The sequence below is a fragment of the Sturnira hondurensis genome, unplaced genomic scaffold, assembly GCF_014824575.4.
Source record: "Sturnira hondurensis isolate 20B ecotype Veracruz unplaced genomic scaffold, ASM1482457v3 Scaffold0002840, whole genome shotgun sequence".
Taxonomy (NCBI): domain Eukaryota; kingdom Metazoa; phylum Chordata; class Mammalia; order Chiroptera; family Phyllostomidae; genus Sturnira; species Sturnira hondurensis.
Window position 1 is genome coordinate 23,930,345 of NW_028075471.1, and position 26,090 is coordinate 23,956,434.

At 52.1% G+C, this 26,090-nt stretch overlaps 2 protein-coding genes across 4 annotated transcripts in view; one reads left to right on the forward strand and one right to left on the reverse strand.

The window, feature by feature from the left end:
• The window catches only part of ZNF277 (zinc finger protein 277), a 75,464-nt gene extending 67,248 nt beyond the window's left edge, over nucleotides 1-8,216 (reverse strand). Inside the window, exon 1 of one of the 3 annotated variants that reach the window (XM_037041122.1) lies at nucleotides 8,094-8,216. In XM_037041122.1, coding sequence (XP_036897017.1) covers nucleotides 8,094-8,184 — 91 coding nt within the window. In that variant the 5' untranslated portion in view covers nucleotides 8,185-8,216. The remainder of the gene's footprint in view (nucleotides 1-8,093) is intronic. The other 2 variants (XM_037041120.1, XM_037041121.1) reach the window with 2 other exon arrangements.
• A 237-nt stretch (nucleotides 8,217-8,453) lies between these two features.
• DOCK4 (dedicator of cytokinesis 4) overlaps nucleotides 8,454-26,090 on the forward strand; it is a 314,794-nt gene continuing 297,157 nt past the window's right edge. Inside the window, exon 1 of the mRNA XM_037041295.1 lies at nucleotides 8,454-8,816. Within this exon, the coding sequence (XP_036897190.1) occupies nucleotides 8,780-8,816 (37 nt within the window). The 5' untranslated portion in view covers nucleotides 8,454-8,779. The remainder of the gene's footprint in view (nucleotides 8,817-26,090) is intronic.

Below are 26,090 nucleotides of genomic sequence, written 5' to 3' on the forward strand. Positions count from 1 at the left end.
CTATTAATTGCTTTATAATGGTAATTACGATGAGTGGATACAAGATATTTTCTTTCCTAATTGGCTATTGCTGGTGAATAGCAGCTTGTTATGTAACAGGAAATTGTGTTAAAAAAATAACCACAATTACAATTCTGAGGGCTTCCTCTTAAAAAACAAATCTCAGTTTTTGGATAAAAAAACACTAACGCAACTTAGGCCCTGTCTAATCACTTGGGGAAGGGTTTACCTTTCGGTTAAGAAAAGGCACGGAACAAGGACAGTACTAGGGAAACCAGGAGACTGAGCATGCATTTCCTGTCTTTGAAAAATAAATGCATTCAAAAGCTGTGTTGTGCTAGACTCCTCAGTCAGTGCAGGCCGATTACAGAGTCAAATGTGCCACTTCTGCCCGTGGCGTGACATGCAGCCAGAAAGGACTCCGATTAGCTCTGGTCAAACACGGATGCTGAGCCCACCAGCCGCACGGAAGAGCCCTCAAGGGGAGGGCCAGGGGTGCTTTCCTCGTGCCCCATACAGCACCCAGCAGGGAGCAGATTCCCTGTTGCCCCCTCACCAACATGAAATGCCATCCCAGCAGGGCACTGTCCCAGAAGATGAGGTGACACACAGCGTGTGTGACAGCCCCGTCCTGAGAGGGCCGACACACTGTAACATCAGCACACGCTCAGTTCAGACTCTAATGTGGGTCAGTCTGAAGTCACACCCAAACTTCTGGAGCAGTGACGGCGGCAGTTGTCATAAATAACAACAGTGAGGTCACAGGACTCGCTCGGGTCACACAAGTTTTAACTGATGGTGACGCCTGAGCCAGCCTGTCCGATTCCAGAGACCACGTCTGCTTCTTGTGCTAGCCCCTCCTCACCGGTGACGCCCACCCCGACATTTCCACAGCGCTCAGGCTCAGGGACTGCTTTCGCACAGGCCACCTCGCTCAGCCTCCCACTGACGCGAGCCAGACCACCCGCTGTGCATTTTCACGGTGGGACCGAGGCTCAGGGGGATGAAATTATTCTTCCCAAGTTCACACGGCTACAGAGCAGCCAATTCATGATCAGCATTCGCATTTCCTGACCCCTAGTCCAGTTTTCTCTTCCACACATTCTTACGTGATGTCTTGCTTAATTTAAATTACTACACATGGAGAAAGTCTAATCGTTTCCAACATTAGCTTGGACCACTTAAAATATTCTACCACTTCTTGACTGTTGACCAGCAGTGAGAATAAAGAGCAAAGGTCTAATTCTAGAAAACTCTGCTTCGTTCCTGGAGCTAAAGATAGCACCCAGATTGTTAGTTATCTGACAAGTCCCCCCATGGGCCACAAAGAGTACGGGCTGAGATGTAAACTGAGGCAGGAGACTGATAGCAAATGCACCACAGTTTCCGGGAAAAGCTGCTTCACTCGGTATAACACACCCGTTTCAGCGCGTATCGCAATTCTTTGAGGAACTGTGGGTGACATACGAGCCCATTCAGTCTGAAAAGTTTCTTACACAAACTGTAGCAGAAATGAACCCTAACTTTGTGGCAAAGTTCTTCAAGAACAGTCAATAGAAGCATATACAGTTTCTGGTGCTGGAGAGGGCAGTTAATGTATGCTGCTTATCTCTACATGCCCACGGACTTATGTTTGGAAGAAAGAACAATTTTTATCTGAATCTGATCAGCACCATCGTCACTTATGAACGTGAACAAATCAGCCTCAGAGTGGTCACGACGGTCAGCGAGGGAGCCTGTGTCGTGGAGGGCGGCGCCTGGCTGCGCAGGATGCAGGTCTGCGTCCACACAGAGAGGGGGCTGTGACTGCGGCGGCCGAGAGCACCAGTTCTCCCACGTTCTTCAACAGAAACCTGCTGTGAGGCGGACGGGACACAGCGTGGCTGCAGCACTCAAAGCCACCACTCGTGTCGCCTCTAGCACATGACACGTGCCGTGGGCACGGCTCTAAGTGTGGCTGGAACAGCACGCACGTTGGCTGGAGACCCGGCGGCTCTGCGGCACGGCTCTAAGTGTGGCTGGAACAGCACGCACGTTGGCTGGAGACCCGGCGGCTCTGCCATCTCAGCGGCCCTCTCAACAGTCCAGAGGACAGAGGATCCCTGCCTGTCTCACAGGGGGAAACCGAGGCTCGGGGGCTCATCCCCCGGCCGTGCCTGGGAAGTGACCACGATTTGGTCCTAAACTGTTCTGACCTCAGTCTGTACATGTACTCTTTCCTCTATGCCATTCTGCCTTTCTATAGCAACAGTAGCTTTAGAACATGTGATGGCTAAAAAAAGTCTGTTTCGGACATCATCCGATAGAGCTCAGAGATATCATGATACCAGTAAATAGGATTAAAGTCCTGTCATAGATGCCGTGTGACCTTCTGCAAGCTACTCTTTGCACTGGTTCCCTCAGGGCTGCTGTGAGGACACAGTGGAAGAGGACTCAGAACGGCACTGGATACAGTACTTGGCACCAGTTACTGCTCATCAAATGTCATCTCCCACCAGCATCACCCTTATTATAATACCTCCTTTTTTAATATCCCCTCTTAATAGCCTACAAGCTGGGACCTGCTTACTTTTAAAGGGTGCTGCGGAGGAGGCCCCTCAGAGCCTCACGCCAACGCCACCAGACTTGGATTCTCCAACTCTTTTCCTTTCGTGCCATCCTCCAGCCTGCACCCTGCGAGCCCATCCCAACATGCAAGACCGCCCAAGCTTCTTGCTGACTTGGAGAGTGCATGCCCGTGTGGGGAGCTGAAGGCCGGTGTGAGGGGGAGGCGCTGGGGAAAAGTGGGAAGGGGTCTAGAAGAGACTATAAAAAGGCTTTTGGAGCACATAGTTGCAATTCCAGTATGCAGCGCCAGCAGACACACGGACAACCCCCAAATTCCATGAGTGCACGCAAACCAAAGCAGCTATCAGCAGCGCATTCCTGAGCCTGCCCTGGGTTACACCACCACTCAGACAGCTTCCTGAGTGAACACAGAGTCCGGGGGCAGGCAGTTCAAGGAGGCCGCTCTTTATATTGAAAGCAACTAAAATTGACTGAGGTCCAGCTTTACCGAGGGGAACACGCTGGGCTTTCATAACCGCAGTAACTCTGCCAAGTAGGTGTTATAACTGTGTTTGCATCAGTGTAACAGCCTGTGCCATACACTGACGTCACAGCTACCGAACGGCAGAGCTGAAATTTAGAGACGGCTTTTCCAAGACAGGGTCTGCTCCTCTTTCCACTGTCCCGGCAGGTAGGCGAGAGTGGACATAAGCATCAATGCTGGAAATGAGATGATGCTGCGGGACACTGGGTGACAGCCAGACAGGGCCGGAGGCTGACGTGAGGGCTTGCATAGCGGTTCCCGGGGGCCTGCAAAACTTCTCATCGTCACCTGAACAACACTAAAACTTCACTTAAAAAAGGGCTGAAAACTATGCAAAAATTCTAACTTTGATTCCCTCCGACAAGAACCGTCTTCATGAGGATATTATGTATTAGTTGGCACGCACAACTTTCACAAACATACAATATCTCCTCGGTTTTTCAGTTCTATTTCAGTTCCTCTGCTTAAAATGGCTCCCATTATAGGTTCTGGATAAATTTCAAAGAGATTCTAACCCCTGAGCTGGTACAGTTTGCTCCATGCAGCTCTGATCGGCCCTTAGTGCATAAAAGTAAAACAAGACAACTCTGGCCCCCAAGAAGTTCATGGTCTACTGGGGTAGACAAAGCTGCCGACAAATTCCCACAGCCTGAGAACATCAGTGTGATAACGGAGATGAGGGAGGGAAAGCAGGGTGACTGAAGATGGGGCCCCTGCCTTGTGTGCAGGCAGGCACGGCACCTCCTGTGTCGCCAGGCCTCTGAGGCTCCACCCTCTGCAGGAAGGTCCCTGGCCCTGCAAGACGCTGCTGCCCATCCATAGGAACAGTGACTAGGATTTCATATTGTCCCCCAAATGAAGAACAGATAGTAAATCAACAGACTCAACATTCCTCACACTGGGGAGGTGTCATTGGTAGTTTTCTTCTGCCGTTTTTAATTAGGAGGCGGTAAGGGAGCGCACCTGTAGTTTGGCAATGAACCACGCGCTGAGGACACTTTCTGAACGACGTCTGTGCCTCCCTGTTGTGACATCCTGACTGTCAGCTGCCCCCCTGCGGATGCTCACCCAGTAGGTGATGCCGTGGTAATGCCGTGCCTTGGGGACCTCATTAACTCCTGTGTGCTGTCCCTGGAAGAAAGGGGGCTGCAGGAGGTGTCAGCGCCTCAGTCTTGTGGTTCCTGTTTCAGTGAACAGCATCAAACCTTAGTTAGAAGCCTTGGAGCATCTTTGATTCCTATCTTGCCCTCAGGTCCCGAATCTGATCAGATCAGATACCGTGTCTCTTTTTCCTGTGCCTGAAATTCTCCACGTTCTCCCATGTTCTTCAACAGAAAGAAGAACAACATAAAAATCAACATAAAAATCAACCATTAAGCTCTCCCACTGACTTGTACAAATTATTATTATTCAAATAATCTTTTGAATCTGTTCTTTGTGACCCTCTCTTTAGCCACTATTCTGTTTGTAACCCTTTCACACCTCTGCTGAATTCCTTGCAACATGCACCCTCCAAATGGTGCTCTTGGGACCCAAACCAAGTCCCAACCATCAGCGTTTCATCCACGTTGACCAGCACTGGGCTCCAGCAGGGCCCCCTTTCTTCCAGGGACAGCACACAGGAGTTAATGAGGTCCCCACGGCAAGGCATTACCACGGCATCACCTACTGGGTGAGCATCCGCAGGGGGGCAGCTGACGGTCAGGATGTCACAACAGGGAGGCACAGACCTCGTTCAAAAAGTGTCCTCAGCGCGTGGTTCATTGCCAAACTACAGGTGTGCTCCCTTACCGCCTCCTAATTAAAAACGGCAGAAGAAAACTACCAATGACACCTCCCCAGTGTGAGGAATGTTGAGTCTATTGATTTACTATCTGTTCTTCATTTGGGGGACAATATGAAATCCTAGTCACTGTTCCTATGGATGGGCAGCAGCGTCTTGCAGGGCCAGGGACCTTCCTGCAGAGGGCGGAGCCTCAGAGGCCTGGCGACACAGGAGGTGCCGTGCCTGCCTGCACACCACCCAGTGACACTGAGTGGTAGAGATCGTGTAGAACTGTAAGGATTTCTATGAAAGACTCCTAGGCCCACCTGTCCCGGGGGATGAAACACACAGATTGACATTTTAATTAAAGCTAGATGAAAACCTCTCTAAAAAGGCAGTTTTCAAAAAACGTAATGATTTTATGGGAAAAAGCATATTTGATAACTTAAGTGCTTGCCTAACAAAAAGTATGAATATACTTTCAAAGTCATTATTTCTGCCCCAAATGGGTATCCCATTGCAGGGCTGGAAAAGAATTGGATAAAGTCTTAGAACGACACATGGGTTATAAATGGGATCTTTAATGACCACTTCATAAGAACAACATAAAAATCAACCATTAAACTCTCCCGCAGACTTGTACAAATTAGTGAAAACTCAGAGCAGTTCTGAGCCAAGCTGAGGGATTATTTTTATGCTACAGATGCTGCAGATTCATTGTAGCTGCCCAGTACTTTTGTTGAAAATAAACTGGAATCTAAGTTAAGGTTTCCATCAGTACGTGGTTCTACCTACTAGTCATGTAAACACTGGTCCTGGATTGGTCCCCTCACAGCTGGTGAGGACACGGGGAGAGGCTAGTCCCAGACACTGGAGGGAGGGTGCACTGATGCCTGACACAGGGAAGATCCAATGCTGACTAGGCGTAATTCTCAACATGTGTAACTTCCGACCCAGCAATTTGTTAAGAAACGCATACACAGTGCCCAAGGACATGTATGTAAAGCTATTCACTACGTCATTACTGAAAAACTAAAGTCCTACTATGTGCTCAGGAATAGGGGAATGGTTCAGGTAAGGCATGCCCATGTTATGGAATAGGGTGAGAGCAGTCCTTTAAAAAAAGGGTTGCTGTCCAGGTGAAGCCTTTCAGCAACTTTGATCCTTAGTTCCTTCATTCCCCACAACAAAATCAAGTCAAATGGTATAAGAGCTATTATATTCTTAAAAAGTCTCTTGATTTAAATTCATATCCCCTCAAGGGAGGATTTAAAGTGCTTTTAGGGCCCTGGCTGGTGTGGCTCAGGGGATTGAGCACGGGCCTGCAAACCACAGGATTGCGGTTTGATTCCCAGTCAGGGCACATGCCTGGGTTGCAGGCCAGTTCCCAGCAGGGGACTCACGAGAGGNCAAGTCAAATGGTATAAGAGCTATTATATTCTTAAAAAGTCTCTTGATTTAAATTCATATCCCCTCAAGGGAGGATTTAAAGTGCTTTTAGGGCCCTGGCTGGTGTGGCTCAGGGGATTGAGCGTGGGCCTGCAAACCACAGGATTGCGGTTTGATTCCCAGTCAGGGCACATGCCTGGGTTGCAGGCCAGTTCCCAGCAGGGGACTCACGAGAGGCAACCATACACTGATGTTTCTCTCCTTCTGTCCTTCCCTTCCTCTCTAAAGATAAATAAATAAAAAATCTTTAAAAAAAGGAAGCAATCAGTGCACCAATAGGAAGAGTGTCTAAAAGAGATCATAGGGAGAAGGAAGACTGCAGCTCTTCAATCTTATATAGAATGATCCCTTTTCATTTTTAAAAACTCAAAGCCATTGAGACATGTTGTCACTGAGGAATATGTTGGAAAGAACACACACCAAACCACCAGTGCCTGCTACTCTGGGACTGTGTGGCGGAGGAATTTTCATTTTGTACTGCACGCATTTTTGAGCAGTTGGAAATGTTTATAACGAGAATTTTTATAATTTTAAAATAACTAATGATTTTTTATTGTTCTTCAATGTTTGTGAAAGGCATACCCTATTTTTGTTTTTATGAGTTAATCTGTGAGAGACATTCCTTGAGGATTCCATTCTTGGATTGTAATGTGATAGATAGCACTGTGGAATTTGTGAAGAATCTGGAAAGTGTTCATACTCTGTTACTATCACATTAATAGCTGACTGTATAGCTGACTCCACGATGAACTGTGTAGGGTGTGGGTATAACTCGATATGCAACACAGGAGCCAACAGAGATTTCTTTGGTAGAGGTACTGAAATAATTGCAGGGCCCGGTGGTTCCACTGATGGGAAGTAATTATTGCACTTTATCTCTGCTCAAAAACTTAAGACTAAATGTCAGTTTAACAGCGAAAGCAGTAATAACGAAAGAACAACAACAACAAAAAACCCTCAACACGGGCTGTGAACCAAACTTAAGCTCCAAGTCAGGTCCATCATAAAAAGGTACCTTGCTGTGCTAAATTACCTAACAGGGACAAAGAAGGGGCGGGGAAGGGGCAAGGGAAGGACCAAAGGTAAAAGAACGGGGCTAGGAAGCCTAAAGACACGCCCCCTGCAGATTTCAAAGTTTGGATTTCATCTCTACAGTGGATTAGAGAACAACTTGGAAGTCAAATAGAGCCGAAGTTGCTGTGATTTTCATAACCATCTTCAAATATTCTCTGAAGTCAGGAGAGCCGATTACCACTTCCTTTCTTTTTTCCCTATGGACCCCAGGCTCCACGTTCAATCCTAAACTCCATGGGCGGTGGAAGAGCGACTCCGAAGTCTGGGAGGGGCACACACACCCCTCAGGGGCCGCTCCCACCAGCGAACCAACCACTAGGCGTGTCTGCAGACTGGACAGCAGTGGCCTAGTCTGGAGGCAGGGTGCCGGCGAAGAAAAAGGGCTCTCATCCCTGCGTGATCACTGCCCTGGAGCGAGCCTGATTTGACCCACACCCACTCCACAGTTAAGCTGGGAACTCCCAACGCCCAGAGAGCCTCCGTGGCTGCCCGGAAGGCCGTGCCATCCCGTTTTCTCTTCCCTCCCCAGACAGCCCGCACGAACCAGCCGCGACCGACCCGCCGGTACGTCTGGGTCCCACCACTGGCCACCTCCCTCCCAGGTGATCTCAGAGCCGGCAGGACCTTGGGTCCGCCCGCCGGCTAGCTGCATCCTGGCCCGAGAGAAAGCAGAAAAAGCGCAGACCACCTGCACCTCGGGGGCGCCGTACTCACCCTCGTTACTGACAGCCCCAGCTCCGGGGCGATTGCAGTCGTCGTCCTCCTCGCCTCGGGTAGCAGCACCCAGGGTCAAGGGAGCAGCCATGACGGCGCCCAGAGGAAAAGGGAGGGCGGCGGGGCGGGGCAGGCGACGACAGGAACCAATGCAAACGCGACTGGAGGCGCACTCCTCATCCACGCGACACTTCCTCCCCGCCCTCGTAGTGCGGTCACGCTCTGGGCCAATAGGACTTGGGAAGCGAAACCTAAACCCCTCCCCTAGGAGCTCCCGCCCCGCCCCTTCCCGGGATGGGGCGGCCCAGAACTACAATTCCCAGTGTGCCTCGGGGACGCCAGGCAGGGAGGGCCGGAGCAGGCGCTGGAGGGCGGGGGTGCGCCTGAGAGTGCCCCGGCGTGTTCACTCAGTTCAGTGAATCAGAACAATGACTACGCCGCCGGGTCCCTGGGAGCGCGTCGGAGGACTGTGAGCAGCCGCCGCCAGGAGAGCGGCGGGCGGCGCAGCGTGGGCCGCGCGGTGTCAACGCCGGGCTCGGGAGCCCGCAGCGCAGACAAGCCTCCGCAGCCCGCGCGGAGCCGCCGGGCTCCAGAGCTGCAGCCGCTCCTTAGCAGCTGAGCATTGTTGTGAGCCGGAGAAGGGGCGCGGGGCTGTCCAGCCCGAAGACCCGGAGCCCTGCTTAACCATGTGGATACCTACGGAGCACGAGAAATACGGCGTGGGTGAGTCTCCGCGGGGCCAACTTTTATTCCGCTCGGGTCGAGCGGGTGCGCATTTCGCGTCCTTGTCCCCGCGCCCCTAGCGCTCTGCCCGGTTGCAATTGCCTCTTCGGTGCTTCGCGCTGCGGGGTCGGGCTTTGGGGAAGCTGCCCCAGGCCGAGGGGTGCGCGCCGGCGTCTCGCCCCCCACCGCCTTAAAGGGGCTCGGGTTCCCGGGTCAGCGGGGGGAGCGCGCGGAGTCGCCCGCTGAGGGCTCTGCCTGCGGAGTTTGGAGTGGCGACAGGGTGTGTGTGTCAACTTGGAAGAGGAGGGTGGACGGCGTTTCTCTTTTTCCTTCCCCTTCCCCACGACGGCTGTGGGCTGCGACGATTTCCCAGATTGGAGAGGGAGATAAGAACCTCCGCGCAGAGACAACACCCCCAAAACAGAGGGAGGCGCAGACCTTCCCTCTGGCGCCCGTCATCGTCCCCAGAGTGCGGGATGTGGCTCCGCGCTCAGTAGCCGTTGTGACAGCCGGAGCCGGCCGGATCCTCCTCACCCTCCTCCCTCCGGTCCCGGGGTTCAGGGCTCTGTATCCCGAGGGGCGGGGGCGCTGGTGTTTGTCAACATCTGGGCGGCTCCGCTCTGCTCTTTGGAGGGTAACGGGCATTTCACGATGCTTTTACTTCGGGCCACCCTGAGGCCCGGAGCGAGCGCGGCGAGGGTGGTGATGAGGGGGACGGCTGTGGAGCTACGCCGGGGACAGGCTCGGAAAGCCTGGGTCTTCGAGGCAAGGACAGCGCTTTCCGGACGGGGTTACCCAGGCGCTGGCGTTCTCGGGGAAAGGAACGGGGTAGCGCGCGCCGTTCTGCGCAAAGGTGAACAACAAAGGGCATTAATGTTGACGGATGAACACGGGAGTCTCCCTTCCTTTCCCTCCTCCCATTTCGGCCCGATTGCAGTTCCCGTTTCTGTTGTTTGATTTCAGCTGAGTCGCCCCTTGGCAGTTACTCCTTTTAGGGTTGTGACTCGGACCAGCCCGTCGCAGTCGAAGGCGATTAGAACGTCTCAGAAGATTTCACAGGGAGAAAGCATTGTGGATTTTACCAGCGACCTTTATTGCTTCTAATGCCCCGTCCTGCTGATGGGCTTTCTTTTTTTTTTTTTTAGAAAAAAAAATGGGTACAGATGAAGTGATTTAGAAGATGGGTAGGTATTTGCTTATGTTCTGGATTCATTTGCCTGTAATTAAAAAAACCTGGAAGGCCTTTCCAGGGAGTCATAGGGGAATTTTTCCGATCTTGCCTAGGTATGTAGGACTTCGGGGCCGCTGAGAGGGCTGCGTGGCAGAACACAGCCATTTCCGATTTTTGCATTAGCTTCCAGTCTGGGTCGTGACTCTTAGCAAGACAATAGTTTGTCCCCGGCCCACCTTTTGGGAAGGAGTTCCAGCTTCCTCTCTTCGGAGCTTAGGGAGTAGGCGCTGGTGGTCATTCCACCCTGCCCCTACCCCTCTTTGGGGGTAGATTAACTCTTACTAGGAGAAGACTGTGCCTTTGCTGAACTGGCGGGGAGCAGGAGTGTCCCCTTGTCACTGGGTGTAACCATATAGGAAGCACAGACCCTCCAGCAGCACTGCCCCGCTTGGAACCCGTCCCGGACTTTGCTCTCCTCCAAGGGCTAAATTGCACCGACTATTGCTGGAATTTATTTTTTTTTGATTCCTATCCATACAGGGTCACGGGTGGGGTACTGGTATGGATGAGCTCCGTTCTGGCCTTTACCAGCGGCGGGCAGAGGCTGCAAGCCCTCTGGGTTTCCTGACGGCAGACCGGATGTTATCAGTGGAGCGTTGGGGGCCTCAGCAGGCTCCCGCGGCAGGGTGGCTGTGGTTGGGCGTCAGGGCGGGGGGCAGCGGCCTGGGGAGCTCGTGTTTGGGCCGAGGCGGCTGAGGGAGGTGAAGCAGAGCCGTCTGCTGTGCTCACTGACACAGCGTCACACATTCAGGAACGTTAAGCACCTTTTACTATTAATTTTTGTTCGTTTGGCTTATGGGATGTTGCGCTGCTTTTTGGAACCGATCTGTCAGATGCCTGAGTGTGCGTGTTGCGTACGGGAAAATTGTGCCGGCAGACTGGCATGCAGACTTTGTTCTCACCCCGGAGAGCCGATTTGTAGCTGCCCACACTGTAGGTTAGTTTTCTGAACCTTGGTTTGTGTGTGTGTTTTTCACATCTAGTTTTTATAAATACTGAAGAGATGGTATCTAGTGGGCAAACATCTTGGGCTGGTATCAGGTGTAGTAGTAATTTGGAATGAATCAGCCTTTGTAACTCGGAATACCTGAACTTCCAACGCAGGTTGTGTGTTTCTGCAATGGTACTTCTTATTTACTATCAATTATGCATGAAGTAATCATGTCTTTATATATTAGCATTTGTGTTCTGGTTTCAAACAACATACTGTAAATGTGCATAAAATGACTTACATTCTGTCAGGGACTGAAATTCCTCTTCAATGCTGGTATGTGGGTGCTGTTTCCTCCATTTAATTGGTGAACAGCCTTTGGGCAATGTACATGCAGTTCTATACCCAATTGCTCGATTCTGGGGACTCTGAAAGGCACAGTGACAAAGGTTTAGTCCTGGGGGAGAGGGAACCTTACATTCGGAGGCACCATGATCAGCATCTTTTATCTTGGGAGATTCTGGTTAGTCTTGCTCCTCGTCTAGACCATACCGTCAGCTGTATGGCCTTTGCCAAATCACTTAACCTTTCTGGGCCCTAGTCTCTGGGTCAAATGATATCCACGGTCCTTCCCAGCCCCAATTCTGTAGAGCTCTGCCAAACAAATGTGTGTTGTGGTTAGAAAACACTCCTGTTGTGTAAAGATTGTTAGAGAAAAACACTTGCACCGTGACACACCCCGCTTCCTTTTTAGGAGGTCAGAGGTGAGCAAAAGCTGCTTGGCGAGATTCCCAAACGTAGGCAGGTGATGGCCACTCACTTTGTCAATCTGTTTGACTCTTTGCAGCAGCCACTGGGGTGGGGGGCGGAGAGGGGAGTGCAGGGACTGCAGTTTTAATGGCCCCTCACAGTTTCCGCCCCATCACTGCCTGCCCCCCCCCTTCTTACCCTCATCTGTCAGGCCTCTCCCCTTCGTGAGCAGGGCAGGAGTTTGTCACAGAGCAGTGAGGACCATGGCAGACGTGTCTCTGGGCTCCGTGTTCCCAGGTGGGCCAGACTCTCACTGGCTGCAGGCTGCACCTCGAAGCCCAGCCAGGCGTTGCGCCTGTGCCAGCCTGGCTGAGCCTTGCATGGCACAAAACTCACAGCACGCTGGCCTGAAGATCGTGGGTGTCGTGTTGGAAAGGAAGTGTTTTCATCCTGGTGCCACTGAGTCCTCTGAGACTCCCCCTGCTCCTGCTGGAAGTCTCTGTCTCTCTCTTTAGAGCCCCTCTCTGGTTTCTGGGACCGGGTACTGCTGCAGGGTCTTTAGATCCACTCTCCTCCAGGGGGGCCTGCTAAGGGCAGTGTGTGAGAGCGCGTAGGGGGGCGGATGTCTTTCCACCTAGCCGTTGTCATTTTCCTGGCTGGCAGTGTCTCACTGCAGCTCCTCCTGGGATACCATGATGTGCCCTGGTAACACGTGTAACTAAACAGTGATGTGCTGTCTGGAAGTGTTGGTGGCATTGGGAGCCTGACACAGGGGTTCCGAGCTGTGAGTGGGAAGAGGAGGGATGGTGTCTCCAAGTAAAGTGCCATCGGAGGGCGGTGTGGACTTGGAGGGCTGGGATGACCTCGTTCCGCCCCCCTGCAGCCATGGCCTCTGCTCAGGTTTCCTTCTCTGGCTCATTTCTCCTAAGCGGTGATTCTTTCACGGGGTCTCCACAGTAGCGGTGATTCTTTCATGGGGTCCCCACAGTAGCACAAAAATGCTGTCTTTCCAATCTAGTTGTGGCTTTCCCCCAGAGGCTGTATGGGAGGTACTACCAAGGAGACTAAACATTTCAGGAAACTCGGGCTTCTCCTGTCTGTAGCTCTCTTTAGGAGACTGTGATCTCAGACTTGCCTTTGGTACAGTGTGTCCAAGTTGCTAGGGCAGGGAGTTTAGGCTATGAGCTGGTAGGCCGAGAGTCAGCCAACTCTGAGGAAACTCAAGCCAAATGCTGTAACTAAAACAATGATACCATGTTTCATAGCTGAAAAGATGTTGTGAAGTTATCTTACTTGTGTCTGTTCTCTGAAGTAGAATGATAATGTCCATTTAAAAGATAAGAAGCAACTTCATAGAGGCTAAGCAATTTACTCTGGATCAGTGACTTCTAATCCCTATTTCCACAACAGGAAATATGTTTAATTTCTTGACCTGATATATACACAAACACCACCAGCACCACGCACCAGTCCGCCCCCTAAGTAAAACAGTATCTGCTTGTTCTCTGATGTTCTGTTCTTTCTCTATTAAAAAAACCCCAAAAAACAGAAGCTCATCATTAACTTTACTTAATGATTCGTAATGGGTTATGACACACAGTTTGGAAAGCACCACTCTGGATTTTGCATTTGTGGTACAGAAAGGACTGGAATCAGACCTTTGTTAGGTTTCTCGTCAAGTTTATTCACAACAGTGGTCTGCCCTGGCCCCAAATGCAGTCAGACATTTGCATTTATGATGGCTAGAGAATTTAGTAATCACACATTTTTCCTTCAGTGCAAGTCGATGTCTGTCTTTTCATGTAATATTTCTAATTAAAGATGGAACGCATATCCAAAGCCACCACCTGTATTGTGGACGTTGTCCCTGTAAGTGCACATGCGTGTCCCCACCAGGTCCATTGTGACAACCTTGGGAGAGGCAGGGGTTTAGGGTGTCCTCCTGGTGGCCTGCTTGAATGACTGGGTAGATGCAGCTGCTGTTCAACAGCAGGCGTCTTTGTAGACAGGGCAGGTTTACGGTGTAAAGGAAGAGTTTTGTTGGGTCCCAGAGGTTTTGCCATACCTTTCAAACGTTTAGGTGGCCCTGGCCAGTGGGAAGTTGGTCTGGAGCCAGGGACCGAGGATCTGTGTTAGACAGCCATTCGATTCGTGTGCGATGACTGAAGTGACCATCCTGGATGAGATCCGATGAGCTGTGTAGTCTTTGATTATGTGGCCTGCTGGTCCGTGCTAAGTTTTACAGTGGACAGGCCCCAGGTTCCCTGCGAGCAGTCGTCTGGAAGCACTTTATCAGAGTGGATACCAGACACGCTAAAGGAGGAAATACTAGCTGTCCATGTCGAGTGGGTAGTAAGCTACATTTTATGGTCTTTTCTTGCTTCCTGTGAAAGCACCGCCTGGCTGAGGCATTAGTTATTTCCATTTCTGCCATAGTTCTCTCACAAGCAAATATCTCATGCCAGATAGTGCCTGCCTTCGAGATTTCCCCACCAGGGTGTTGAAAAGTGCGCAACTAATATTTCAATAAACAAGATTTATATATCCCTCAACAGCATATAAATATGTACCCACATCCCAAAGTGGGAAAATGCTCAGCTTTCCAATGCAGTGTATCTGTACATGCAGACATTTTGCGTGTGTGGTAAATACGCAGTACCTCTTAGGAACCACTGGGCTGATTTTGGAATTCTTCAAGTTGTAACACTGCACACCTGATAAATATGTGCTCTGAGGGAAGGGTTTTCACCTTCAGATAAAATCCTGAAGGGAGATTTTATGCATTAGGGAGAGCCTAATGTGGCCTCATGACCCCCGTCTGGAGTATCAGTACATGCACACCGAGAGGTGAATGTTGATAGTGTTAAAAGTTAAGTTGGAGAGAAAGCCTGTTGACAAAATTCAGAGGCATTTCTCCACGGCAGGTGGAGCTGGACCGAGGAAATCAGTTGTGGCTGTTCTCTGTTTTCCGTAATGAGCCAGGACAGCAGCGTTGACTTCAGGGACCTGGTCAGGAAGCCCTGTTTCCCCTCCCTGCTGTCCAGCAGTGTGGAGGCCGGGCCAGCACATTCAGCCCCAAGTGTGTCCTTCCTGGCCCAGGGCAGCTGTGGTGCTTCTCTTTCCACTCATCTTTGTGCTGCCGTGGAGAGGTGGCCACTTCCAAAGATGACTGGGACAGGAAGGTGGGCGGTGGGCGGAAAGGGGCCTGCCGGGGACGCGCTCTGTCTTTGAGCCGCGCACTGTGGTCTTTGTAAGACTCCGTGGGGGCCTTGACGTCCTGCAGCAGCAGCCTGGAGGGTGTTGTCGTTTTGCTAGCCGTCTCTGGGTGACAGAGAAGGAAGTGGTGGGACAGGAGATGATCTCATCCAAATCGCCCCAGCCAGGGAAATCACAAAGAACTTGGTTGGGAGCTGTGTCCCTGTGCGTGGCACCAGACCCCCACCCTCCTTTCAGCCCTCAGCGCTGCAGGGGGTTTGAGCCCTGGGCTGCACCAGCCAGCGGCCATGCCTGCAGCCCCCCAAAGAAGAAAGTGACTGAATCTGGAGACACACCTGCTGCTCTGTGAGGAAATAAAGCGGGGCTGCCAGTCTGTGGGGGAAGACGAGGGGCCCGAGGGCATCACATGGGCGGCTTCAGGAAACTCCCGTTGTCACAAGTGTGCTTGTTCTCCACCCCTTGTGTCCCTGGGGGGCATCCCAGAGAGAGAAGTTTGGATGCGAAATCTGCAAATCATTTTTAAATTCGGTAACCACTCTGCCCCCAAGTTGCTAACTGTTTTTATAAAGAGTCATTTGTTCTGTTTTAGGAGGTTATTGATCGGACCTTAACCTACGCGTCTCCCTTGAAATCTTTGCACAGAAATGTGGAGGTTTGCTTCTATGTCCTCTCCCCTCTAAATGGAAGGGTCCCGTGTGCTGTGGGTGAGGGGGGTGCGTGGGCATGTTTGGGAACATGGACACCCATGTGTACGAGGCAACCAGAAACAGCCTCGCCTGGGCTGTGGATGGAACCTCACTCACTGTCCTGGAGAGGAGAGAGCCCGTTGGCCACCATCCCAAGGTGTCCAAAGTTGCTCCACCAGTCTGTGCAGCTGCATCAATAGCAACTTGAATAATTAGATTTCTGCAAAGTCACTCCATTGTCTTAAGTTGTCAAATCACTTTGGGTGCCTCCAGAGCCCCCTGCAGAAGCAGGGTCTTGAAATGCTGAGTTTCTTCACACTACAATTATTTATAAAAACTGTGGGGAGACAGGTTGGACCATCTAGGTTGGCCTTTAAAACAGGAAGAGGGAGTTTTGCCACATGGAAACTTGGTTAGAGACATTTCTCTGGTGCTGTTTGGCCTGGACATTGAATGCCATGTCCTTGAGGAGAATACAGCAATATTTGGGGAATTTTTCTTCTCTGTTTTCTATCCTTAAAGAGGTGCTTCCTGATAGCAGGTAGTGTATGCCTCTGAGTTTAAGTTGCTGCATGTTGATGTTTTTCTTCGTGGTAATTGATGGAAAAACATTGATAGAGAAACTCATGTCAGCTGATTATGTATTGAGTAGATCTACTGTGTGTATAGAGCCCTGTGCTGGTTTGGTGAGGACCTACAAGGGGTGGAGGACTAGACCCACGGACCAATGGAGAAGCTAGACCTATGTTGTAGTTTTATTTCATTTAACTCACAGATTTTCAAGGTAGATGTTCTCTGTTTTGTTAAAAATATTCCCATAGTGAGGCAGGGCCCGCCCATAGCACAGAGAAGTCAGCGTGAGCATGGTTCATGCAGCTGCCTGTGCTCCAGCTTTGACAGGAAGGTACAGATTCGAGGGGGTGACCTTAGTCCCCTCCCCGTGAGCCCGAGGAAGTGGCCCTGAGGTGGGAGTGTCTCATATCCTGGAAACCTCAGAACTTGTACAAAAGAACCAAAGTTTCATTTTAAGGTCCTCCCCACAGAAGTGAGTCACCAGCTGCTGAGGTGTCCGTTATGACCCTGAGTGGATTTGTACTTTGAGTAGCTGGAAGACCTCCTTCCCCTTCCTACGAGGCCATTTCCTCCCCACCTCCATCCCTGTCCTGGACCGGTGTTAAGTATCTTAGACAATGGTTTGTCTTTTTTTTGTGGTTTCCTTCTGAGATTGAGCAGAGAAAGAAAGATGGATTCCATATTTATTATTCTCCAAGAGACTTTTGGAGCGATTAATAAAAACCATGAGTATATATATGTTTAAGGTACTGAAAACTAAGAGGAAAAACTGCCTTCAAGACGAACGCTGTGGGGCTGGGCCTGCGTGACTGCCCGTCCCTGAGTGTCCGGTGGGCCTCCCTGCCGGCCTGGAGAGGGGGCGTGATCCGTCGCCAGGGTTACTCGGCTGGTACATGCCAGGGCTGAGGTCTGCAGGCAGGATGGGGAAGCCTGGCCTGGGATTTGGGGGTCCAGGGACGGTGGTGAAGAAGTTGCTCACCGTACTGTACTTTGAAGATAGGACTCTGGTATTAACATGTGAAACAAGTCCCGGTGTTGTGTTTTTGCTCCAGCATTGTTCTCCAGGGGTCACGGCCAGCCCCCTCCTGTGCTCTGACTGGGGAGGGGTAGTGCAGAGCATGGGGTGTGTAAGGAGGGGATGCCCTCTCTGTCATCAGCCTGGGTTGTGGGGGGGTGTGGTCTGGGACAACAGGAAGCCTGGCAGTTGCTCTGACGGACTGACCAGATTCTGAGCAGATAACAAATAGGTGAAAATAGGAAATAAATGTGTTAGGATAAAGTGCTGCTTTTATATGTTGAGCTTCTAAGAGTTCATTAACAACAACCACAACGAAACCCCCAACAAGAACCCTTGACCATGAGTGCCAGAGTCTGAAGTCACCGACCTGGTAGAATACTTCACACGAGGCTGGGATGTCACAGGTTCTGAAAGCCTGTCTGCTCTAGTGGCAGTGGGGATGTCTCCTGGTTGGGGGCTGCGAGTCACCATAGAACTGTTGCGTTTTCCAGAGCACACATGGGCCGGGCGGTGTGGAAGGCGCTGTTCACACCGAGGCAGTGAAGCTGTCCGTCTCTGGGAAAGCCATTTGTTTGCCACGGTCGTGCCAGACAGCGCCCATGGGAAAGGGTCGGCGTGAGTTCCTCTCGTGCGAGTGGGAGTCCGTGTGCTCACCTACGTTCTCCGTAAAAACTGTGAACCGAAGTGTCTCTCCCTGAGGCCTCTCAGTGAAACGAGGGGGTTGGAGGGGATGATTTTCAGGTTTTCCTGATACCCCCAAACCCATCGTAAGTGGGAGGTTCCTTGGGCGCTCTGACTAGACGTCTGTGGCCTTTCTGGAATGGTCTGTGTATGCAGAGTTTCAGTTCATCTTTGGGTAGGTAATTGGTGGGGAGGGTCTGAGAGAGTAAGTCTCGGGGGTCTGCACTGCACAGTTCTCTGCATCTGTAGCTCTGGGTCACCTTGAAGCTCGGGGGCACTTCCCTCTAGAATCTGGGTCTGTGGATTTTGGTGCTTGATGGATAACGTACAATCCCACTCTGTTTTTCTACGTCTTTCTACCCCTAATAAGGCATAGCCAGAGTTATTAATATATTCCAATGAACGGACTAAACCTCACATTCTCTTTTTGAGTCATACTGAACCGACTCAAAGGAAACAGCTGGTGAAAGGGGTCCGACTGGGAACGACTCTGTTATTTCTGAAAGGCTTCCGTTTACGTCCTAGAGGAGCCCCCAGGTGCCGGTGCACAGTCGCACACTGAACTGTCAGAGGAGACAAAGCGTCTCCTGCGATCTCACTCCACATCCAATTGGTCGCACTCACAGACCACACCGTGCGGGGCTGGTTGGATTCCACTGGCTGGCCATAATTACTTCCCTAATTGGAAAAAATGAGGACTATGAGCCGTTGTGACAAAAGGCAAAATGTCACCACGGCATGACGTCCTTATTTTCCACCCGAGAAATGGTGGCTTCCATGGGCAGAACCAAACCTTCCTTCCTCCACTCTGCCTTCCCTTTCTCTCTTTTTTCAGTCCTCACCAGAGAGTTTGTTTGTTTATTTGAGAGAGAGGAACGTGGATCGGTTGCCTTCTGCACACACCCGGACTGGGGATGGAACCTGCAACTGGGTATGTGCCCTGACCAGGCGGCAGACCTGCCTCCCTCCAGCGTAGGGGAGGACACACCAGCCCACCCACCCACTGGCTGGGTCTCCCTCCCCTTTCCACTCGGGCTGCATGAAGTTCTCCGGAGCAGATCATGGGAGAACCTCCAAAAAGTGAAGGGCACGGAGACAGAGGAGGAGAGCGGTCCTGCACAGTCACCCCACAGAGACAACTGTGAAAATGAAAGTGCGTGGGGGCAGAGGGAAGCCTTCACCCACCAAGGGGGTGGGCTATTGCAGAGACATTTAAAGTTACTTGCATGCCGGTAATCGGTGGAGAAAAAGTTTCACGGGATGTTGGAATGACTGAAACTCTGAATTTCCATTGTGTTCCTCCTGGGTTCACTCAGAAGGGAAATCTGTGAAGCAGTTTGCCAGGATTTTTTTATGAGGATAATAATTTTCCGACTAGAGAAGTAATTACGGTTGTAACCCATGAATTATTTTGGTATTGAGTTTTATAATTCCTTAGTGTGTCGGCATATATAGCATTTGTTTGGGCAGTTTTAAGTAGAATTTAAAAGGAAAAGGTAACTGACAAATGCTAGTCTGTCCCAAGGTTGGCTTTAAAAATATATATATCCTGCCCCTGCCCTCAGGCATCAGTTTGAACTGCTTATAAATAATGAGAAACACATGTAAGTGTGAGCACCATGTCTTTCTTTTGGATCGCCCTGGCACTTTTGTTGGGTGACGTTTGTCTCTGTAATAAATGAGCGACTTCGTTTATATGTCCCTGAAATGGTCACCCCCCAGAGCTCTTCTGTCCCTCTGGGGTGGCAGTTTTTGTGTTTTCAATATTTTCAAAAAAAAACTATCATAATGTATCTGGCGAACATTCGACGCAAATCCTGTGGTTTCTCCGGGGGTGTCTCCCTGAGCACAGTGAGGGGCTGATTGCGTTTCCGTTTCTGCTGGCGTCACACTGTCAGCGCAGACGTGCTTCGTGATGCCATTGACCAGCCAAGTCAGCACCGGGCCCTTAGAACAACGTAGACACGTCTTTACTGCGCGTCTGGCACTGGCTGGGCTTGTGCATGTGCGCGTGGCTGCATCGGATGCTCCCGACCCCTGCACAGTGTGGGTGCTGTTCTTACGGTCTGTGATTTCACACACAAGAAACAGGAGTGTCACAGAGCCTGCCCAGCAGTTCGCGGCTGGTGAGTGGTGGAGCCGTGACTGTCTGGCTGGTTCCAGGGCCAGTGCCCCCCATTCATGCCGCCGTGTTTTGGGGTCGCGTGTGTGTTGCTTGCTGCTTTGTGCTGGGTTGGAGGAGGAGGTGAGGGAGTGGGGGTGTCCATCCTCCTGAAGTTGCACTGTTCACGAAATCTGTGGTTCCCCCCTAGTGCATGCGGCTTCCCGGGAGGCCAGGCAAGTGCACTGGGGTGAAGGTGACTACTGCCCGGAGCCCAGGCAAATGGCAAGATGGCCTGGGATGTACACACCGCCTGCTCCCTACCGAGCCCTGATGTCCCAGAGAGTCCCCAACCCAGCTCAGCCCAGCCCTGCTGCTGGGCTCATCACAGGGTGTGTGGCTGAGGCTCAGCCAGGCTGGTGTGCTTTCGGGGGAGCTGGGGCAGAGCACCCCTGGGTGTGCATCCATGACAACCGCTCCCCCAGAGTAACTTCTTCCCTCAGCTGCAGCTTGCGGGTACCGTCCCACTTTGGGCAGCCTCGCTTGTCAGGTGGCCGCCACCTAGGACAGGCAGGCTAAGAAAGTAGGATACAGGATCAGAGGGACCTGCCAGCCTCTGGGGCCCGGGTTCCGGGGAACGGACCCTGCCCAGGTGTGAGAGCGAGGGGCGGTGCCCAGGCGGCTTCGTCCACGAACTGCTTCCTGATTCACTGGGTCCTCCCCGGTGTGCCCCCTGTGACTCAGCGTGAACCAGGCTGTATGTGTGGGGTGGGATGAACACTCGAGAGGGTTTGGGGCCTCAGGAAGCTCAGAAATTCACCCCTTACTTAAACATGCGTTGGGCGTGTGTGGTGTGCTGTGGGCACAGAGATGAATGGCCAATTCCAAGGAGCCCAGACCTGCATGGAGGAGACAGGGAGAAACCCCTGATTATGGTCCTGGGGAGGCAGGTGTGCACAGAGCAAGGGGTGCGTTTATCTGGGCAAGCAAGAGCTTCCTGGGGGAGGGGCTCCCTGAGGAGGAGGGAGGAACTGGGGAGTTAACCAGGAAAGATGTGGGGGAGCCCTTTCCTGGGTGCAGAAAGAGGACGTGTAAAGGCAGGTAAGCCTGAAGGTGTCTGTGGAATGGCTGGGGGCTGCGGGCCGGTCTGCCCTGCCTTGCAGGACAGTGCCTTGGTCACTCCACTGCTGCACGCAGCCGGCACCTGACCTCCCATGGTGTAGGTGGGCGGCGCACAGCCTGGCCGGCCCACCCTGCCGGCACCCCTGCTCCCACGAGGGTTTTGAAATCCTCGATTTTGATGAGCAGAGTGATTGGGGAGCTCTAGTGGGGTTCACTGGTTAGGGACTGGGGTGCCCTGTGCCTGTGGAAGGGCCAACTCTCCTGTCCCAAATGCCTGTGACATCCTCTTTGCAAAACTGTGGTAGGCATAACCCTGGTAGAGTGGTGGGTGGTGAGATGCCTGCCATCATTAGTGTCTTTGGTTTGAAATGTCTTCGGCTGTTGCTGGTTTCCATGTCTTCCCAGTGCTGTTCTGCCTCATAGAAACCTAGAAAGCGCTTCATCTGGATAGTGTCTTTGAGAGGAAGCACTAAAATACCATCCTGCCCCAAGTAGAGGGACTTGGGACCCATGCCAAGGCCCTGCCTCTGCACCTTCTCTCCACCCTGTCCCTGGCTTCTGCACTGTGGGCTGGCCTAGCCCTGGCATGGGGACCTGCTCTGGGCCGAGAGGCTGCCTTCTGATTGGGGAGCTCAGTGGAGGGGAGGAGGCCTGCTTGTCTGTGACCTGAAGTCGGTGGGAGGGAGTGTAAGCCGGGCCCTGTGTATAGAGATGTGGTTGTGCCCGGCAGAAGGGAGCATGTGGATGCTGGACGCCTGCCAGCGTGCCCCTGGGCCACCCAGCTGGGCCGGGACCCGACCGTCCCCTCTGCTCTTGTGAACAAGGGCATTGTGTCACCCAGGGGCCGAGGTGCTGCCCAGCATCCAGGGGCCCTTTGTGTTCCAGTCCACTGTCCCTGCTTTTGTGTGCTCTCCCCGGGTCACGAGCCAGCCGTATGCATGTAGCCCCCTGCTCCTGCGGGGACCAGTGGACCCCCTCTGTTTGACCTGCGACCTCTGCTCCCCCAGGGTCTGCAGGGGTGCTGGGTATGACCCTCTGGGGCTCTGGCTCCTGTGGGGAAGCAGGGCTGTGGGGCCCCGGGAGCTCTGTGTTGTGCCTTGTTCTCTCACGGCGAGTTCACGTGTCCTGACGGCCAGTGCAAACAGCGTGGAAGGGTGGAGCATGTGGGGTTGCGGTTTCTTTTGGCCACTGCCCCACTCCCTTTTTAGGAGTTGCCGTTGGGATGTGGCGGGTGGAGCCCCCCCCCCCCCCCCCCCCCCGCGCGCCTCTGCTGCTCTGTTGTGTCTCTTCAACCTGTGGCCCTGTTCTGTGTGCTCTGCAGCTGTTTGAAGTCATGTTTTCCCATGTAAATATATTACAAATCTACCTGTCTTTGGAAAACTATTTCAAAATCTGTTTACCTGAGCACTTATCTATTGTAATAATAGTGAAAACCAGAGCGCTTCAGTTCGAGGCTCCCTGTCTGCCCCGCTTTGAGCCCTGAACTCGGTCCCAACAGGCCGCTGGCGTGTGCACTGTCAGTCCCATTTCTCAGCTCAAGGGACTGGGGTACGGAGGTCAGACCACTGCCTACGGTTGTGCAGGGAAGGGCTGGAACCTCCTTGAGGTTTGGAGCCAGGTGACGTGGCTTCAGAACGCATGCTTGGGAACACACTTGTCAGCGTGTGGCGTACGATTCAATCGGTGCAAAAACCGAGTGATGTGGTGAAGGTTGAGGCTCCTGCCCTTTGCTCAGATTCTCTTCCCAGGGCAGCCCTGTGTCAGGTTCTGGTGACCCTGTGTGTCCCAGTGCCCAGGGTGCAGGGTTGGCCCATTAGCACAGGGTGCTCAGGACGCTGGGTGTGCGTGTGCGCATGACCACCTTGTCCTACTGAGACCCATCTACTGCCCCATTCCGTGTAGCCCTGTAATCTGGCTTTCTGTTCCCCTTTGTTTATTTTTCGTCCCTGGAGGCCACCATTCTCCTCCTTGCCCTAGGTGTTAGAATGTTTCAGATTTCAAATATACATGAAATTATGTGTTTTTTCCTTCTGTGTCTAGCTTATTTTACTGAGCATAATGTCTTCCAGAGCCATCTGTATTGTTACCGACGGCAGGATTTCCTTTCTTGTAGGGCTGGATAATGTTCCATTACATATAGTATCCATCTCATCCATCCATTCATTTATCCCTCCCTCCCTCCCTCCCTCCCTCCCTCCCTCCATGTGTGTTCAGGTGTTTCCATGTCTTGGCTGTTGTGGATGATGACTTTGTAGTAGTTGGCATGCGGTTCCACAGGAGGAATGCATCATAATTTATTCAAACACCTCTCTTCGTGGTTTCCAGTACCATGCTATTCTAAGCAATGCTACCTTGAAGACGTCTGCGTTTACTATTGTATGCAATTACACTCAGTCATGTAATTATATATGCGTGAGTATCTCTGGAGGAAGAATTCTTGGAAGTGTAATCGCTGAGTCAAAAGGTATGCACATTTGCATTTTTTATAGATCTTGACAAAGTGTCTTGCCAAAAGTCTACCATTGTACACTCCCACCAACACACTTATTTCCTCCATTGCCAGCCAACACTGGGTATCACCTCTAATATTTTATTACTCAGTAAAGTGAGGTCACTGCGCCAAATGAGCCAAATCGGCAGCATTTGGAGTTGGTTATCTTTTGGCCCATCCACCCTTTTTCACTAGGACTCATTCACTTCTCAAGAAGAAGAGTTACGTGCTGGTTACACAGGCTCTCTTGCTTAAGAAACACCTTCTACCTATTTGCCTTTAAAATGCAGCTCTCACGTGCCACTTCTGCCTACTTCAGGAAAGTGACATTTGCTGTGTCACCAGCCGGGGGATTCTTCCCCGAGGTGTGCATGGTGTCCGATTCGGGGGTTTGTCTTTATTGCCTTCTCATACACATGGTCCGCACCTTTGATGGTCAGCTTATAATGTTTTTGACTTTCAAATAATGGGAAAGTTAAAATTTTGGCCTTGTCCTGGACTATGGTATGTGATGTTGGGCAGCAGTGGCCACAGCTCCCTGTCAGCCCAGTGGTCATGAGGGTCAAGACCGGTGCCCTACAGGGTACTGTGTGGCCAGTGTTTTTTGGACACTGTGTTTTGTGTTTTCACTTCCCTAAGTGTCTACAAAATGCCCATCTGTTTCTCCTGCTTCCGGTAAGAAGTAGGTAGAGGTGATGATTTCTGAGATGAAACTCAAAGCCATGGCCCAGCTGGCAGCTAAGTCAGTGTCCTTACCACGGCAAAGGTGGGTGAGTCCCACTAGGTTAGGTGTGGTCAGTGTGTTTTTGACCTACAGTGTTTTCAACTTACGACGGGTGTGTCTGGGGGTGTCCCCACCGGAGGCTGAGGCATCTGGACATGAGGCAGCCCACTCTGCCCACCCTTTCCCAGGGGTGGGGAGGCGGTCACAGCCACAGAGTGCCAGGGTGCCCATTGGGACCCTCAGAACTCAAGCACAATGCCGTTGTTGGGACTTGGGTTGCACAAGCGAGCAGGAAGCTGCTGCTGTCATCGCGGAATTGAGGACGCTCCGTAGTGACTCTGCAGCTTGTGCTCTGATCATGGGTGCTGTTCTGAGCCTTTCTGGGGACAAGCCAGCACCTCTAGTGACCCGCCCACAGATTTCCTTTCCCAGTGCTTTGGCTCCGCAGGAGCGACTCTCACGGACTCTCAGGCTAGAAGTGCCTGAGAAGAGACGTCCTTCCCATCTGCCTGGCGGGTCTAGCCTGCGTTGTGTGGGCCCGGTGGTAGAGGCTGTGATTGGAGGAACCTGGTGTGTGTGCGCATGTGTGTGCACATGTGTGTGTGCACGTGTGTGTGTCAGGGGTGCTGCACCTCATTTCCCGGAGGCCTCTGGCCCTGTGAGGGGTGTGGGAGAGCAAGGTGCTCCTGCCGGCTTTGCATCCACACAGAGTAGCAGGTGCGGAGGTGGGCAGCTTCCTGGGCCCACTTGCAGGCTCACCCTTCCTCCTGGGCAGCCAGCTTTCCGCCTCTTGGGCTGTGGGCATGTGGGGCTGACGAGTGCTTCGCTGTCGGCTCTGACACTGTCACGTTTTGGCTTTTGCTCTGGAGTTTTGTTTTCTAGTCGTGTTCCATTTCAGAGTCTTGGACTCAGTGTTCCCATCCTTCTTATGTCAGAAGCCACTGCATCCTCCAGGAAACCTTTATAATGGGTGCTGTCCCGATTTCTCGATGGTTAGCCCATGGAGAGGTTTCCGGAAGCTTCAATTGGGCCACCTGGTGTGTGTGCACGCACATTGTGCGGGGACTCTGCCTTGTGGTTCCCAGCTCCCAGTGACAGAGCTCGTCAAAGGGAAGTGTGGAGGAAGCTGGGTGGGAAGTTAGTTTTATTTTTTGGATTATTTTTCAGAAAACACTCAAAACCAGTCATTCCACGTGACGAGGTGCTCCCGAGTCATGTCCTGGCCATCGCAGGGACAGTGTCTGCTGAGAGTGTGTGGGGACCGGAGGAGTGATAGGAGGATTCGGCCTCTTCCCCACCCAGCTCTTCTTCCCTGGGCTTCTCTGCGGGTGCCTTCTGGGGGCCGCTGCTCCTGGCTGAGCTCTGGAGGCTGGCAGCAGACGCGGTGGGGGTTTCCCAGAGGGAGCCTGTACAACAGGTGTGGCTGGGAGACAGGTGCCGCTGTTGATGTTCTCTCTCCGGGCTCCCTTCCCCACTCTCTTTTGGGCAAGCTCTTTATTCATTTAAATTAGAGAATGACTTAGGACCATTAAAAGTTAAATAAGAGCAGAGGCTTACCATAGGCCTTGCTCTCCAAGTGCAGAGGCGAGGGATCAGCCAAACTACTTCCACCTGCCGCGGGAGCCCTGCCACGTTAAAAGCACGCAGTTCCCCTGTGGCTGCGACGAAGGAGCACGAGGCCGAACTCAGACCGGCCTCAGGGACGAGACGGTGCTCCTGGTGTCGGCGAGCACGTTCGAGTTCTCCTGAC